The sequence below is a fragment of the Felis catus genome, chromosome X (assembly GCF_018350175.1).
Source record: "Felis catus isolate Fca126 chromosome X, F.catus_Fca126_mat1.0, whole genome shotgun sequence".
In the NCBI taxonomy this organism is placed as follows: domain Eukaryota; kingdom Metazoa; phylum Chordata; class Mammalia; order Carnivora; family Felidae; genus Felis; species Felis catus.
The window spans coordinates 96830495-96847605 of record NC_058386.1 but is presented as its reverse complement, the minus strand read 5'-3'; the positions used below and the strand labels follow the sequence as shown (position 1 = coordinate 96847605).

At 46.7% G+C, this 17111-nt stretch overlaps 1 protein-coding gene across 1 annotated transcript in view; it reads right to left on the bottom strand.

Annotated features, from left to right (window-relative positions):
* Positions 1–7971: 7971 nt before the first annotated feature.
* IL13RA1 (interleukin 13 receptor subunit alpha 1) overlaps positions 7972–17111 on the bottom strand; it is a 59601-nt gene continuing 50461 nt past the window's right edge. The window contains exon 11 of the mRNA XM_023248883.2: positions 7972–10756. Within this exon, the coding sequence (XP_023104651.1) occupies positions 10664–10756 (93 nt within the window). The 3' untranslated portion in view covers positions 7972–10663. The remainder of the gene's footprint in view (positions 10757–17111) is intronic.

The following is a 17111-nucleotide window of genomic DNA, read 5'->3' as shown; positions in this document are numbered from 1 at the left end:
CAAATTGCCATGTATTGATTGTTAATATTAGACCTGAAGGGCCCCTGTGGATCGCTTACTCCTTTTCTCACAGGTGACAAATGGAGACAAAGAAAAGGGAAGTGACTGGTCCAGCATCGCACAGCACAGGCTGGCATGAGATCTGACTGGTTGGTGCCCATGTCATATAGGTTTTTTTTTTTAAGTTTATTTATTTTTTGAGAAAGAGAGAGAGAGAGAGAGCAAGGGAGGGGCAGAGAGGGAGAGAGGGAGAGAGGGAGAGAATCCCAAGCAGACTTCACGCTGTCAGCCCAGAGCCCAATGCGGGGCTCGAAGTCCCAAACCGTGAGATCATGACCTGAGCCGAAATCAAGAGTCAGACGCTTAACCGACTGAGCCACCCGGGCGCCCCTATGTCATACAGTTTGAATGTCACTCCTGGTTGAAAGAAAACGATCAACTAAATAGAGCGAACCTAGATTGCTCCTGGCTCATGTACCTTCTTCCTCTATAATTCTAGGTCTAGTTTCCACGGGGCCCCTGTTTACAGACTACGCAGCTCTCGGGTGTAAAGCTCACAGTTAAGCCAGGCCTCCCCTCGGGGCTGAGGTTTGTCAATTGCCCGTAAGCCTCCTCAGCGCCCCCACCTCACCTTAATCCTCATACAATGTTTACACGGCACTCGCATCGGGAGAAAATGGTTTGTTTGGGCTCCAAGCCAACCCATTTCACTGCCAAGGAGCAGCTATCCAGCATTATTTTTCCAGTTTCCATCTACCCCAGGGGAAGGAAGGAAAGGAGGGAGGGGAAGGAAGGAAAGGAGGGAAGGGAAGGAAGGAAGGGAGGGAGGGAGGAATAAAAGAAGGGAGGGTAGGATGGACGGATAGGCAGATGATCGATGGATGATAGATATTAGGTAGATAGATAGGGAGGAACCACTTTTGATTTTAAGTGTTTTTAGAAACACAAAAAGAGTTCAGATTCTAAGTCTAACATTCTAAGATTCAAATGTAGAACTCTTTTTCTTTTTTTTTTTTTAATTTTTTTTTCAACGTTTATTTATTTTTGGGACAGAGAGAGACAGAGCATGAACAGGGCAGGGGCAGAGAGAGAGGGAGACACAGAATGGGAAACAGGCTCCAGGCTCTGAGCCATCAGCCCAGAGCCCGACGCGGGGCTCGAACTCCCGGACCGCGAGATCGTGACCTGGCTGAAGTCGGACGCTTAACCGACTGCGCCACCCAGGCGCCCCTAAACAATCTTAAATGGTAAAACTCTTTTTCTAAAAGCAGGGCGATTGGAAAACGTCATGCAGCTACCACAATTCTGTACAATGAGGGTAAATAGTGTAACATGATGTTGTAAACGCCAGATGCTTTGCGGCCGCCAGAATGATCATTTTCACACAAGGGGGGGGGGGGGAAGGAGGGGCGCCTGGCCGGCTCAGTCGGCGGAGCGTGCAACTCTTGATCCCACGGTCGTGAGTTCAAGCCCCGCGTGGGGTGTAGAGATTACTTAAAAATAAATCTCTCAAAAAAAAAAAAAAAGGAGAAGGAAGTGGTGCCAGAACAGCCGCATGTGCTTTATAAAAAGCCACCGTTTATTAAAGTTCGCTTGCTATGATTTATTCCATCCACACCTCACAATACCGTTTGAGGTAGGTTCTCTTAACACCCTTTTACAGATCAGAGCTGAGGCTCAGGTAGCCCGAGTTAAGGAAACTTCCCCAAAAGTGGAACCAAACGATGATTGAGTGGAACGTGAGAGAAAGACATGAAACTTAAAGAATTCATCCAGGACATCCACTATCCCGCTCACAGGAGTTCTAGGAATCAAGAAGATAGAAAGGGAGATTATTACGTGAGAAATCACACAAGGTGATGTGTCCAACATGAAGGACAAGTTGTGAGACTCAAAGGGCTCACCAAAGCCCAGCTCAGGGAATGGCAGGATATGTGGAAGAAGGCTTAGCACTGTTACATTTTAAAGCACTAGAGACCGAAAGAAAACGCTTAAAGCTTGCGGAGAAAGAAGAGGTACGCACAGAAAATTGGAAATCGATCGGGGAATCAGACCTTTCAAAAGCAGCACTGGAGAGAAGCAAGAGAACATAGTGGAATATGGTTTTCAACATTCTGAAAGGAAATGGCTTCTATTATGTTTTAATGTTTATTTTTGAGAGGGGGTGCAGAGAGAGAGAGAGAGAGAGAGAGAGAGAGATAGGGAGGGAGGGAGACACCAAATCCGAAGCAGGCTCCAGGCTCCGAGCTGTCGGCACAGAGCCGGACGCGGGGCTCGAACGCACGGACCGCGAGATCGTGACCTGAGCCGAAGTCGGCCGCTTAACCGACTGAGCCACCCAGGCGCCCCTGAAAGGAAACTGTTTCTAATTAGAAATTCGTCACCTAGGGCAAATTTTAATCATATGCGAAGATGTATTCAGACACGGAAGGGTTTTATGAAAATTACCTCCCGTGCAACCTTTCTGAGGAAGTTAGCGCAGGGTGTAGTCCAGCGAAACCCGGGCGTAACGCAAGAAAGAGGGCAAAATGAAATGTAGGAAACAGAGTCTAGCAAAGAAGAGAAGCAAAGGAGGACAGCTGGGTGGCAGGCTGGGAGGGCAGACATTCCGGAATGGATCAGGAGGGCAGCAAACTCCATGAGGACTGCCTCCATGAAGAAAGAAATGGAACTCATCAGTTACTTATTTTTCTTAAGTTTATTTATTTTAAGAGAGAGAGCATGAGGGAGGCCTAGAGGGAGAGGGCGGGAGAGAGGGAGACAGACAGAGAGAGAGAGAGAGAGAGAGAGAGAATCCCAAGCAGGCTGCTCACTATCAGTGCAGGGTCCCAGGCGGGACTCGAACCCACGAACTGCGAGATTGTGACCTGAGCCGAAATCAACAGTCTGACACTTGACTGAGCCCCCAAGGCGCCCCTCATCGATTACTTATTATACGTGACCATGCTCAACGGAGTTTTGTGGTTCTATCAGCAAGTCTGGTTGGGGCTGATCTCACGACAGGTACGTAGAAAAACAGATCAAGCCAAAAAAAGAGACAATTGGGGAAAAAGAAAAGAAAGAAAATACAATTTAATGGTACTCCACATGGATCAAGTGTGCACCATTATACGCTATGATGCAAATATTGACTGTTTGAACCAAAATTGTTTATATGTATGGGAGAGAGGTGTGAGTATGTATGGGGGGGGGAGACACAGAAGAAAGCTAGTTCCCCATGTCCCGTCGCAGAGATTCCGAAATCGGTAATTCCTACACCTAAATAAAAACAAGAAATATCCCGAAGTATTAGGGCGTTATTCAGAAGAGTTATATACCCAAAGAACCCACCAAAACTAGTAGAAGCAGCTGAATACAACACAAATGTATGATCTCATACTTCTGTGGGTCAGAAGTCCAACACGGTTGGACTGAATTTTCTGCTCCGGGTCTCGTAAGGCTGAAGTCATGTAGTTGGCCAGCCTGGGCTCCTATCTGGAGGCGCTGGGGGAGATTCTGCTTCCAGGCTCCTTCGCCTTGCTGGCAGGATCTAATTCCTTCTAACACTTCCGAAGGGCCTCTACTGTCTTTGAGCCAGCGGCAGCCCTTTGAGTGAGTTCTTTCTGTGCTTTGAATCTGTCCTCCTTTTCTGCTTCCAGCCAGAGAAACGTCTCTGCGTTTAAGGGCCCAAGCGATTAGGTTGGGCCCACCCAGATTATACAGGATAATCTTCCCATTCGAGGATCTATAATCCTATTTTTTTTTAATGTTTATTTATTTTTGAGAGAGAGAGAGAGAGAGCAGGAGAGGGGCAGAGAGAGAGGGAGACATAGAATCCAATGCAGGCTCCAGGCTCTGAGCTGTCAGCGCGGAGCCCGACGCGGGGCTCGAACCCAAGAACTGTGAGGTCATGACCTGAGTTGAAGTCAGACCCTCAGCCGCCTGAGCCACCGGGGCGCCCCGAAGATCTCTAATCTTGATCACATTTGCAAAGTCCCTTTCGCCACATAACAGAACATTTTCACGGGCTCCAGGGATAAGGGGGAGGGTGTCTTTTCTGCGAGCAGGAATCAGGGGTCAGGAGTGGTAGGGCAGGGGCCTGCTTGTTTGTTTTTTTATAAGCCCCGTGGTATTCTTTGACTTTTTCACTTGAGTACGTGCTGCATTTTGACCGAATAAAACCCCAAAAGTTTAATTCCGTAGCCAAATTTGTGAGTATCGAGTTCCAAGGGACCCTATGTTAGGTCGCGTATCAAATGTAGTCACTAGGCACGTGATCGGTATTACACAAAATCCATTTTTGTGTTTCTAGGCAAAATGACGTAAGATCTGCAACACGTGTTAAGGAGTATTTGTTGGGCGCAGTCGTGGCGGGGGCCCTTGTGAAAATTCCGCTTTGGACGGGCCACCGGGCTCATCCGGTGGCCCACCTCCTGCGTTCTTACCGTCGTGTTAAAGGACCCGCTCTGGTTACTACTGGCAGCTGCTGCTCGTGGCTAGCTACTTCCTGTAGCAACGGTAGGTGACTGTAAATATAGTCCCTTGGTATGTAAAACCAGCCATTATCTTAGTTTGTGTCAGCTGTCACAGTAGAGCTAACCTAGTCCGACCTGCCCATTTTATAGATGAGAACACGGATGCCCGGGGAGACGAAGGGGCCCTGCCCACGGCATTGCTAGCGTCCGCAGCAAAGACCCTCACTCCGCAAGTCACGTTGCTCTGTGCAAAGCAGCCTCCCCCCGACTAACCACCTGAAGCTCAGCCAAAACTTACTTCTAAGTTCCTAGCGCCTCGTCCGTTGCCTAGAACGCGCAGATGAATCTTAAGATGCTGTGAAAAGCTCACGTGAATGATTTAAATTCTCCAACGGCTTCCGTTTGCCAGGCCAACTTGGCCACAGTTTGCAATAAAATGTTTCTTCCTTATTTTTTTTTCAAGTTTATTTATTTTTGAGAGAGAGCGCGTCAGCAGGGGAGGGGCACAGAGAGAGGGAGAGAGAGAGAGAATCCCAAGCAGGCTCCGCACTGCCAGCTTGGAGCCCCATGCAGGGCTCAAGACCCATGACCTGAGCCCAAATCAAGAGTCGGACGCTCGACGGACTGAGCCACCCAGGCGCCCCCGAGTGTTTCTTCTTCAGGCAGCTGCCTTCTCAGGACAAATAAATATATCACTGGCCGTCTTATACGGGCTCTAACCTTGGGCCGACTTGGTTAAGTGTCTCCGTCACTTACTAGCTGTGTGACCTTGCATCTGCACAACTCATTTTATGTCTGGCTCCTCATCTATAGAATGAAGATAATAATGGCCACCTCCCTCATGGGACTCACATGGGAATTTAGTGAAATAAAACACGTAACTTGGCACGCGTTTAGCCGCTCAGTAACCATTTTCTTTTTCTGTAATTTTTTATACCTAATAACTGTTGAAAACTAGCAGAGAAATATTTTTCTGTTGCTAATAGTAAACTAATAGTATGACCATTAGGAAAGAGTGTTAAAGGCCAGAGAATCTTCAGGAAGAACTCATCTGGGGATTCATGTCAAAAATGGTGGAGCACGTCCAACTGTCAACACAACTCCCTTCCTTAAAGCAAAAGCATGCCAAGATTGAGCTGCAGTATTTACGAAGAACTTTATTGCTTGATCTAATCATCCGGGTTTCAAAGAAGAGTCTCTGAGATAAGTGTTCTAGTTTCCTTGTTTTCTTCTAAAACGACTAATACTCTAAGAGCATAATGTGTTACTCATGTGAGCACAGAGTCATGCTTGTAAAAGAGGAGGACCCGACGGAAAATTACTCTGGAAATCAAATGTGCTTCGATCATTCCGGCTCCTCTCCTCCTGAGACAAGGTGAACATGTTTATGGCTGCAAAAATTTGTTTTCCATAGATCTCATATAGATATAAAACCCCAAAGTGTCCGCACTCAAATGTTTCCTGTCAGAATATTCAGTACGCTGATGTAGGAAGCAGCAAAGCTTTCTTGCTTAAAACAAAACAAAGCGTACCTGGAGATAGATTTCCAGAATCTTCTTGGATCATTCTAGACAGTTACAGAAATAACCTCACCAACATCAGCAGCCCCTACCCACACCCTCGGCTTGGGGTTTTGTAAAGATTCAGGGTAATTAATAAATGCGGTCTGCCCAAAGACTCACTCTTAGAGCTTAACAGTGTTAAATAACAGAAATTCTACCAAGTCCACTTTAAAGCTCTAACTGGCTTTATTATTCGAATCATGAACTGAGCGTAGAGAGGAGTTCCAAAGGGCTATTGAAAAGGAAAGGCTTTTAAAGGTAGAGAGGGAGTGGAAAAAAAAGGAAATTAATAGCAAGGAAATCCGTGGTTTTAGGCAAGGTGTCCGTGCTAAGGGGAACAGGAGGGGTCTATCAGGAAAATTCCTAGTGCTGACCAGAAAACTCCACGTTGACTGGTTACAGGCTACACATTCTTGGAGGCTGCGACTGCAGTTAGGTTAGGGATTAGATCTTGTTTTACTGACTTGGGGCCATAATCTAAGTGACACCATTTTGGGCCTGTGGTTTTCTTTTGAACGACACACATGACAGAAAAAACCCTCCACGACGTTCAAACCATCTTGCTGTCGTTCTAGAAAATTTGAGACTACGTTACCATCTCTTAAGAGGACAGCTATTGAAAACTGATTTTCTTGCTCTCGAATCTGACCTGCTAATGTGGCTAGTTTCTAACTAGAAATTATATATATAATTTATACCATCAGAGTCTCCTTTGTGTGTGTGTGTGTGTGTGTGTGTGTGTGCGCGCGCGCGCGTGCATTTGGATTTTGTTTTTCTTTTCCTACAGGTTTTCTGCCACTGCTTGGGGGGTCACAATTAGGATGGGGACAACAGACATTCTCTCTCCGGGGTGGGATGACATAATGGGCTCCCGGGGTTCTGAGGTGTTGGTGAAGGTCACGCCCTTGACTCCGGTGACGCGCCGCTCTGCGGGGAGGTGTTGGTGTCACGGTAGCCCTGCTTCACCACGAACCACCGGGGTTGTGTACGTCAGGATGGAGACCTGCGACAGCCGGTAGAGCAGGCCCCCTTCTTGTTCTTGGCAATGACCTATTTTTCCGTCCTGGGGTTGGACGACAGCCGCTGAAGCCCCTCTTCAGCTGCCAGCCCCGTGATGCCGCCTCCCCGGCGCCTGTGCCACCAGCTGCCACACTCTTGTCACGTGGGGAGCCACTCCCCCTCCCGGGCCTCCTACCTCCGCATTTCCCTTAATTATCAGAACTACGATTTATCAAATACTTCTGTCCCTTTAGGTTCCGCTTGCACAGGCTGTGCTCGTAGTAAACTGAGTGCATGCTCTTATCAGAAAACATAGGTGTTCCTTAAAAAAAGGTTGGGGGGGGGTGCCTGGGTGGCTCAGTCCATTGAGCGTCCGACTTCGGCTCAGGTCATGATCTCACGGCTGGTGAGTTCGAGCCCCGTGACGGGCTCTGTGCTGACAGCTCAGAGCCCGGAGCCTGTTTCGGATTCTGTGTCTCCCTCTCTCTCTCTGCCCCTCCCCTGCCTCACGCTCTGCCTCGCTCTCAAAAATAAATAAACATTAAAGAAGGAAAACACAGGCATCCCGAGAACAGCAGGGAAGCTTGCGAGAAATGGCTGTAAGACAAAAATCACTGTCTTCGTTTTTTTTTTCCCACAACATCTATTCTTTTTTTTTTTTTTTAACATTTTATTTATTTTTGAGACAGGGAGAGACAGAGCATGAATGGGGGAGGGTCAGAGAAAGAGGGAGACACAGAATCCGAAACAGGCTCCAGGCTCTGAGCTGTCAGCACAGAGCCCGACGCGGGGCTCGAACTCACGGACCGTGAGATCATGACCTGAGCCGAAGTCGGACGCTTAACCGACTGAGCCACCCAGGCGCCCCCAACATCTATTCTTTTAACTCGGATTTTTCCACCACGCGCTCCTTACGACACGTTACCCCAAAATGAGACCACAGGAAAACACGTGGGTGACATACAAAAAGACAATATTTATTTCACTCAAGCTTTCCTATTAAGAAGTTAAACAAGATGACCCCGAGTTTGAAGGCATTACCAAAAAATATTCTTCACGTTGTTTCACGTATCCCTTCAGTGCCCAGATAAAGGAACAACTTAATGAAAGAATAAGAATGACCATCCTTACAGTGGGTTTACTTAGGTCTGTGGAGAAAAACAATCCATAGAGTTGAGGCATAAAACAGCAAACGAACCTACCAGTTTCCTACGGGTGATGGAAATCCCACTGACGTATTAAAGTTTCCCACACGCTCCCAGACCTGGGGGTCGCTTTTCCTGAATTATAGAACGGCCCTAGCTAGTCCCGGAACTCGCTGCCCCCTTTTCCCTCGACTATCTTACGGCTAAAAGAGGAGAATGGCACCGGATACAGCTTCCCCGCTTCCAGGCTGTGACCGTCAACACCGGCAGCCCCTCGGTGACTCGTAATACCAAGGCATCCCCCTGGCTGCTATCTACATAGAAAACCAGGGGAAAAAATGGCTTTCGGGGAGGCCTTTAGTGGGTGTGTTGCTTTCTAGAAACTGCAAAAGACTTGACGAGGAAATAATCTCGCTCCTACACGGGGAAACCAAGTGTCCTTGCCAGAGAACCTGAGAACGAAGTGGGGACATCTACTACGCCCACCCCAATGTGACCTCCAAAAAAAAAAAAAAAAAAAGCAGCCCAGGGAGGAAACCCGTTGACATCTACCCTTGGCGAGGGATTTCCTCAGAAAGGCCGGGCACATCCCTCCTCCACCCCAGGGCCGGCAGGCTGCCACTCTCGCCCAAACCTGCGGCGAGCGGGCATCTCCCACCGGAGCGGCACCGGTCACGACGCCTGGGCCGCATCCAACAGGTGGATGTCTGCAGAACTGGTGGTCGTCGGGCTTTCAAGTTCCTACCAGGAATCTGAGTCCGTGTGCCTGAGGTGAGAAACACTGGGGGGCGGGGGGGGGGGAGGGCGAGGGGGACCCCTCACTTCCACGCTTCGTTAAACCTGGAGGAAGGAGGAGGAGCAGAGGGGAACGTCTCTGTCCATGTGTTGTAGGCCTGGGCGCCGGTGGAGCCCTCACTTGGTAGGCCAAAAAAAACCCAAACAAAAATGGATACAAATGTTAGAGCCTCAGAAACTACCGATATAAGATGCAAAACCTACTCGTAACCACTTGGGGCAGCACGGGGGAAGGGGAAGACGGGACTCTCCTCTTCTGAAGCGAACGGCGAAGTTCTTTTTTTTTTCTTTCTTTCTTTTTTTAATGTTTATTTAGTTTTGAGAGAGACAGAGACAGAATGCGAGTGGGTTAGGGGCAGAGAGAGAGGGAGACACAGAACGCGAAGCAGGCTCCAGGGTCGAGCCGTCAGCGCAGAGCCCGACGCGAGGCTCGAACTCACCAGCTGTGAGATCACGACCTGAGCCGAAGGCGGACGCTCGACCGACCCAGCCACCCAGGCGCCCCTACGAACAGCGAAGTTCTAAGTGAGGAGAATACCTCCTTTCTGCTTAGAAAAATGCATAGAGAAATAGTAAGCGCTGAAAACCTTCAAACGAACGCAGACTCATGCAAGAAGTTACATACAAAACATGCAAGAATCAGTCATTGCTTCTTAGTCGCCTCACACTTTACCTGAGGTGCAGAGTCCTCCCTGCTCTTCTAGGTGTGCTGAGCAGCTTTATATTCTAATTTCTAGCGAAAGGGGACAGAAGGACACAACGGTGGGAACGGGGGGGGGGGGGGCGATGGGGCAGGGGAAACGGGTACGGGAACCAGGGAGCCGAAAGCTCTGGAAAATGACTGGTGGAGAGAGAGGGGTCAGAAGAGAGGCGTCTCAACTGGACCGTCAACCCTTTGAGTGGTGCCTCCCACCCGGGGGCCTAGCACAATCTGGACACAGGCGGAGTATTTGACTGGAGTAGCAGAGGTGAAGAAGAAACAAGACACCATGAGAGATGGCATGGGGCAGATCCCAACGCCCAATAAGGCATTCGACCTCCACTGCCCTTAAAAGCCTGCCACGGCTCTGAAAGGCTCTTGCTGTAGTGGCCACGCTCGTGGCCAACACTGACGCCCGGGCCTTCCAAAGCGGGGCAAGCTGCTGCTCAGGGGGCTGACGAGTCCGGACTGCTAAGGGTTTACAGAGCCACGAACACGCCGTGAGATCCCGAACAACGGATAATAGGTTTCATCAATTTCGTTTGTGATAGATTCCATCAAGTTCGTTTGGTTAGATGCTCGCCGTGACTCAAGTCTGGCATTAGCGCCTGCATCCAGAATGAGTTTCCTCCCCCCGCCCCCACATAAAATGCATCGGTGTGGTTGGACACAAAGCGTACAAAGCAGGCACAGAACCCTCAGAAGTCGTCACAACTCTGGATAAGATGAACTCTACCGCCATCACCGCTGTTTGCTTTGCCCCCTACTTTGAAGCCTTCGCGAGGGAGGTCTGCTTTTCTAATTCAACGACAATGACTCCGCTCTCTTCGCCAAAGAGCCCCTTGTGTTTAGTTTCTCAGTGCACGACTTGACATGAAGACCGTGGCTCTTACGAGCTGCCTGTTTTTAAATGGCCCAGTAGTTTCGCTTTCCTTTTAACACGTTCCCAGATAACAAATGGAGAGTGGGATGAATCGTCACGTCCAAGGGTAAAATAAATTAGCCCCATCACTGAGAGGCTCTCTTCAGGTTTTCTATCAGCACAACAGAGTCAGTTTCTTCTTTGGTTTGCTTCTCATAGATGTCGTACTTCTTCCAGTGCTGGAAGGGAAGAAAACACACACACGATGACTCTCCTAAACAATGTTCTCTCCCTGAGGACTCCCAGCCAGGGCTTAATTTTAGGTTTGCGTGCATGGAACCATGAGTGTATGCCTTCCTGTTACGGTTTTGATTTTTTTTTTTTTTTTTGACCTAAGAATCTTCGTCTATTTGAACAATGAAACGAAACAATCAGGAATTAACATGCGAGGTGGGGGGAGAGCGTGGGATCGTGACGCAGCGTTTAAGAGCTATCTCAGAGGGAAAAAAAAAAAAGAGCTATCTCAGGAGATACATTTGGGCATCTTCAAAACTGGAAACCGAGTCTTTTGAAGAAGAATAATAGGGTGGCAGTGCTTTTTCTTACTTTCACTGTCACTTCCTTTATTTTCTTACTACCCAAATGTGACCTCTGTTCCAGAGATAGAATAGGCTCCAAATGTCAACCAGCATCTAGGCCAATGGTGGTATATAAAATGTCCCCAAAAAAGTCTTACCGCAGTTACAACTTTGTAAAGACCCTATATTAACAGTTTCATGTGACAGCATTTGCTAGAACCAGGAATTATGCGTAAGGTGAGCTCATCTTGAGCTCAATGTTAAGTGTGTCTCTTATGGTAAAAGCCAAGATCCTGGCCTTTGCCTTCTTTACTTATAACTCAAGGGAAAGGGTGGAACCTGAGCTCAGTCCCCTCATCTGGAAAATAAAGTCACTAGACGAAACCTGGTGTCTATGCAAACTATGGCGTAAGAGCAGAATCCAGCAGGCTGTTTTTGTAAATAAAGTTTTATTGGAACGCAGCCACGCCTATTGGCTTCTGTACCGTCCGTGGCCGCTTTCATGCTACTGCGGCGGAGGTGAGTTGCCGTGACGAAGACCGAAGGGCTCGGTAAGTCAAACATATTGACTATCTAGCTCTTCACAGAAAGCATATGGAGGGAAGAGTTGAGAAACGATGCTTAAAATTTCCAACTTCTTCTAAATTATTTAACCCTCACACCCCTAGTAGAAGGGCTAAAATAAAAAATACTGACAATTCCAAGTGCTGCCACAGACACGGAGTAACTAGATCCCTCATCTATTGTTGGTGGCAATGTCAAAGAGTACAGCCACTATGGAAGACAGTCTGATGGCGTCTCAGAAAACGAAGCATACACTTACCGCATGACCCAGAAATCCCACTCCCAGGTATCCACCCAAGAGAAATGGGAACATCGATCTACACGCAGACCTCTACATGAATGTTTACAGTAGCCTTTGTTCATAAAAGCCCCAAACTGGAAACGAGCCCAACGCCCTTGAACAAGTGAGTGGCTAAGTCAACCGTGGTACAGCGCTATAATGGAATGTCGTTCGGCAACAAAAGGAAATAAATTACTGCTACGTGCAACCACGTGGATGTCTCTCAGATGCATTATGCCTAGTGAAACAAGCCAGACTCGAAAATGTATGTATTTGATGATTCCATTTGGAGGACATTCTGGAAAAGGTAAAAATTTAGGGACAGAAAGCAGATCAGTGGTTGCAAGGGTAGAGGGTCAGGAGCGAGGGGGTTGACTACTAAGGGGCATGAGGGAACTTTGCAGAGGACAATGAAGATGTTCTGTATCTTGACTGGAGCAGTGGCTACAAAAGTGCATACACTTGCTAAAACTCCTCTAACCGTAGGCTCAAAGAGTAAATTTTATTTGGCGTGAATCGAATCAACAAACCGGGAGTTCTGAAAACATGAAATGCAGAGACTTCAACTAAAAAAAAAAAAACAATCTGAAAAAATTCCATGACCTTGAAATAATGGCTTATTCAATAAATGGCACTAAGACAACTGGCTAAGCGTTTGAAAAATAAAGTTAAGCCCCACTTGACGGCCCACGTGCGTAAATTCCCTGTGGATTAAAGACCTAAATGTAAAAAACAAAATCAAGTAAGTTCTAGAAAAATACACTGGGCAACAACTACATAAGTCTGAGATACAAAGAGGCTTCCTACACATAGAAAATAAAGATCTGCATGCACAAAAAAGAAAAAACCTTCCGTACATCGTTAATCACCCTAAATTCCATACAAAGGCAATCAGATGACAAGCAAAGGATTAATAGCTGATAGACCCAAAGAGCTTCACAAACTACAAGGTTTCCAAAAGATGAATATGGAAGGGAAAAAATGGACAGTGAACAAGAATTTCACAACAGAATTACTTCAAGCCGATGGACATACCAAAAAATATGAAAGTTGATACATAAAATTAAAACAAGATGCCCTTTGGGGAGCCTGAGTCAGTTGAGCGTCAGACTCTGGATTTCAGCTCAGGTCATGATCCCGGGGTCCTGGCATCGAGCCCCGCATGGGGCTTCGTGCTTCGAGCGTGGAGCCTGCTTAAGATTCTCTCTCCATCGGGGCGCCTGGGTGGCTCAGTCGGTTGAGCGTCCGACTTCAGCTCAGGTCACGATCTCACGGTCCGTGAGTTCGAGCCCCGCGTCGGGCTCTGGGCTGATGGCCCGGAGCCTGGAGCCTGCTTCCGATTCTGTGTCTCCCTCTCTCTCTGCCCCTCCCCCGTTCATGCTCCGTTTCTCTCTGTCTCAAAAATAAATAAACATTAAAAAAAAAATTAAAAAAAAAAAAAAAAAAGATTCTCTCTCCGTCTCTGCTCCTCTCCCCTGCTCTCACCCGCTCTCTCAAAAAAAGAAAAAAATCTTAAAACAAGATGCCCTTTTCTCATTTGTCAGTTGGCAAGATTTTTTTTTTTAAATTAGATACACTCACGCTAGCAAAGGCGTGGCAAAACCACCACTGAGACACCACGGAGACACTGAGACAGGGTATATAAGTTGGTACAACCCACTTGTCATCTACGCTTCTTGTGAACGATTTCAGAGTGTGTGTTCTAGCACTCCCCTTTCCTTAACACGAAGGAATCAGACTCTACATCTGAAACCAGGGTGTTTCATTTGACAACATATATTACATATTTTTATATATCAGTAAAACACATCTACCTCATTTTCTTTGCCCTGTGCATAATATGTCATTGCCTGAATGCACCATAATTTATTGAAACAGTAACCGTAATAGATATTTACCCTGTATATCCTTTCTGGATGATAATGTGTCGATATTAATCACAGAGTTTAAAAAGTGGAATCTCCTTTGATCCGGCAATCTTACTTACAACAATTTATCCCCTCAAAATAATAAAACGTATATGCTAATATAGCTTGGAAATGATCCCTATGATAATGACGTTTAGACGTCATCTAAATGCCCAGTAATAGGGACTTGGTTAGATACGTTATGATATAGTCACACGATGGAATACTATTTAGCCATTAAAAAGTATATTATAGGCCAAGGTTGGCAAACTTTTTCTGTCAATGGCCAGATGATAAATATTTTCAGCTTTGAGTCTCTGTCCCAATAACTCACTCTGCTGTTACAGCACGACAACAGCCATAGATAACATGTAAATGAACAGGTCTGGCTGGGTTCCAACAAAACGTTCAGGGACACTGACATTTGAATTTCAAATAGTTTTCATGTGCTAAGATGTAGTATTCTTCTTCAGATCTTTTCAACTCCTTAAAAGTATAACAACCACTCTTAGCTTGCAGGCTGTAGACAAACAAGCAGCAGACGGGATTTGGCCCGTGGTCTGTAGTTTACAGAGGAATTCTGGGAGAAATGCAGTGGTCGGCGGCATAGCTTCTGAATCTCCGCAGACGCCACCATAAAGAACACAGCAGGAAACAGAAGTAGGGTAAGTAGAGAGCAAAACTCAGACCCACAGACACAATCTACAACAAAACCGGAACAAAATGATGCCCCCCATGGACCCTGAGATATGAATGGACAGAACAGATCAGAGCCAGCGACAAGAGCACAGTGGAATCCGTCATGGGGGAGGATGGGGAGGGGAACCAGCAGGACATTTGACAGATACGAGGACTCTAAAATAACCCGGACATCAGCAAGCCAATTTATGAACAGCAAGTGAGGCCGGCACGGGTCTGCTCTTTCGAATAGTGACTGGGTACGAGGAGTCCATGGTATAGCCTGGGAGCTGCCCGGGCCTACTGAACTCTTGAAATCACCCCAAGCTCCCTTCCCGGGCAAAGGGCCACTCTGAGGAGCCACCAGTGCACACAGACTCCACACTGGCCAGGACAGAGACAAGAGAGATCAAACAGAAAGTCCAGCTAGAAGTAGAGGAGGCAGGGGGCGCCTGGGTGGCTCAGTCGGTTGAGCTCAGGTCATGATCTCGCAGTTCATGGGTTTGAGCCCCACGACAGGCTCTGTGCTGACAGCTCAGAGCCTGGACCCTTCTATGGATTCTGTGTCTCTCTCTGTCTCTCTCTGGCCTTCCCCACTTGTACTCTCTCTCTCTCTCTCTCTTTCTCTCTCAAAAATAAATTTCAAAAAAAAAAAAAAAAAGTAGAGGAGGCAAGACAAGGTGGGGGAGATTTCGGTAAGAAATTCACTATATTTTGAACAATTGTGAAAAGTGCTAGAAGATGGAACTCCATAGCCATGAAACTGGGACAAAAGAAAACTATCCTAAATCAAGCCTCCTTCTAAAACATCAGGGAAATGAATTTCATGTAAAAATCAGCAACAGAATAAAAAAACCCTGGCAGAATTAAAACGTGCAAGAATGTCCCCTCAAATTACATGAAATTATAGTCCAATATTTTAAAGCTAGCTCACATATATTAAGAAAAAGTTATATGATATGAAAATAATGTATATGATGTGAAAGAACATAAACATTTAGAATAAGAACAACTCAGAAATGACCTGTTAAGATTCAGGAAAGAATGAGAAGGAAAAGAAAATCATTTCAGAAATGAAGATTAAGCTAAAAGGAACACAGGGGTAAATGAACACAACAGATAATACCTCAAGAGAAACAGAAGATGAAAAGCAGGGGTTTTTTTTAACTAAAAAAAAATGAGGGGGCACCCGGGTGGCTCAGTCGGTTAAGCGTCCAATTCTTGATCTCAGCTCAGGTCATGATCTCAAGGTTCGGGAGTTCGAGCCCCAAATCGGGCCCTGCACTGATGGTGCAGAGCCTGCTTGGGATTCTGTCTCTCCTTCTCTCTGCACCTCGCCTGCTTGTGCTCTCTCTCTCTCTCTCTCTCCCTCCCGAGATAAACAAATAAACTCAAGAAATTTTTTTTTAAAAAAGTGAGAGGCCCCTGGCTAGCTGAGTCAGAAGAGCATGTGACTCTTGATTTCGGGGTTGTAAATTCGAGCCCCGTGTCGGGTGTAGACATTTAAAAAACACGAAGGCAGGTAAAGATTATTCAAGAGGATGTAACAAATACAGAAGATGGGCAAAGAAAAGGGAACACAATAACTGAAATCCAGAAGTGGAGACATGTTGACTGAAATTAAAAAAACATCTGAAACTACATACTGAAAGGGGCACACCATATCCCTCAGAGAATCAGGCCAGGCTGACCAACACCACCACCAAGGCACGTTCTGGCAAAATTATTGGACATTGAAAAAAAAAAAACTTTTGACAACCAGACAGAAAAGACCAAGTGTTTGTTTGTTTTTAAGTAAGCTCGACAGCCAACGTGGGGCCTGAACTCACAACCCCGAGATCGAGAGTTGCACGCTCCACCGACTGACTGAGCCAGCCAGGTGCCCCAAGACCAAGTGTTTTAACGCAGAGAGAAAATTATATTGTCAGCCGACTTCGACATTTTATGCCAGAAGAAAGTGGATGCCATATTTAAGATACCCGAGGCAAGAACATGTGAGCCATGGATTTTGTACCTAGCTAAACTGATTTTCAATTATTAACGCAGCAAAGTCCATCAATGTGCAAATGATTCAGGAAATGTTGGTCCCCTGAATCCTCCCTGAGAAAACTTTTAGAGCTTCCAACCACCAAAGTGACTGGGGAGACATGAACATAAAGACCAGTAGTGAGCAGAAATACCCCCACGGAACGAAGACCAAATGTAGGCTATAGGGGACACACCGTAGTATGTAAGTTACATGCGCTGACAATGCAGACACTGGACAGCTTTCGAAACAGAGACAGAGGGGAGGACATAGGGAAAAACTGCCCTTTTTAGTGATCACTGAAACTTATTTTATAATTTGTCAAATGCTCAGAAATTCCTTCAGTTGCACCTGCTACTTTCTCATCTGTTAAATTCAAATAAAATTAAATATGAGCATGTCGTTAAAACATATCATATGGTTGGCTAAGAGTCTAGACTGGAGAATCAGGATGCCTGGGTTCGGGTCCCACCTCTGACGCCTGCTCGTTAAGTTTGGATCCTAGCTCTGCTGTGTCCTCGCAATGTGATCTGGAGCGAGCCACACATTACCACCACCCGC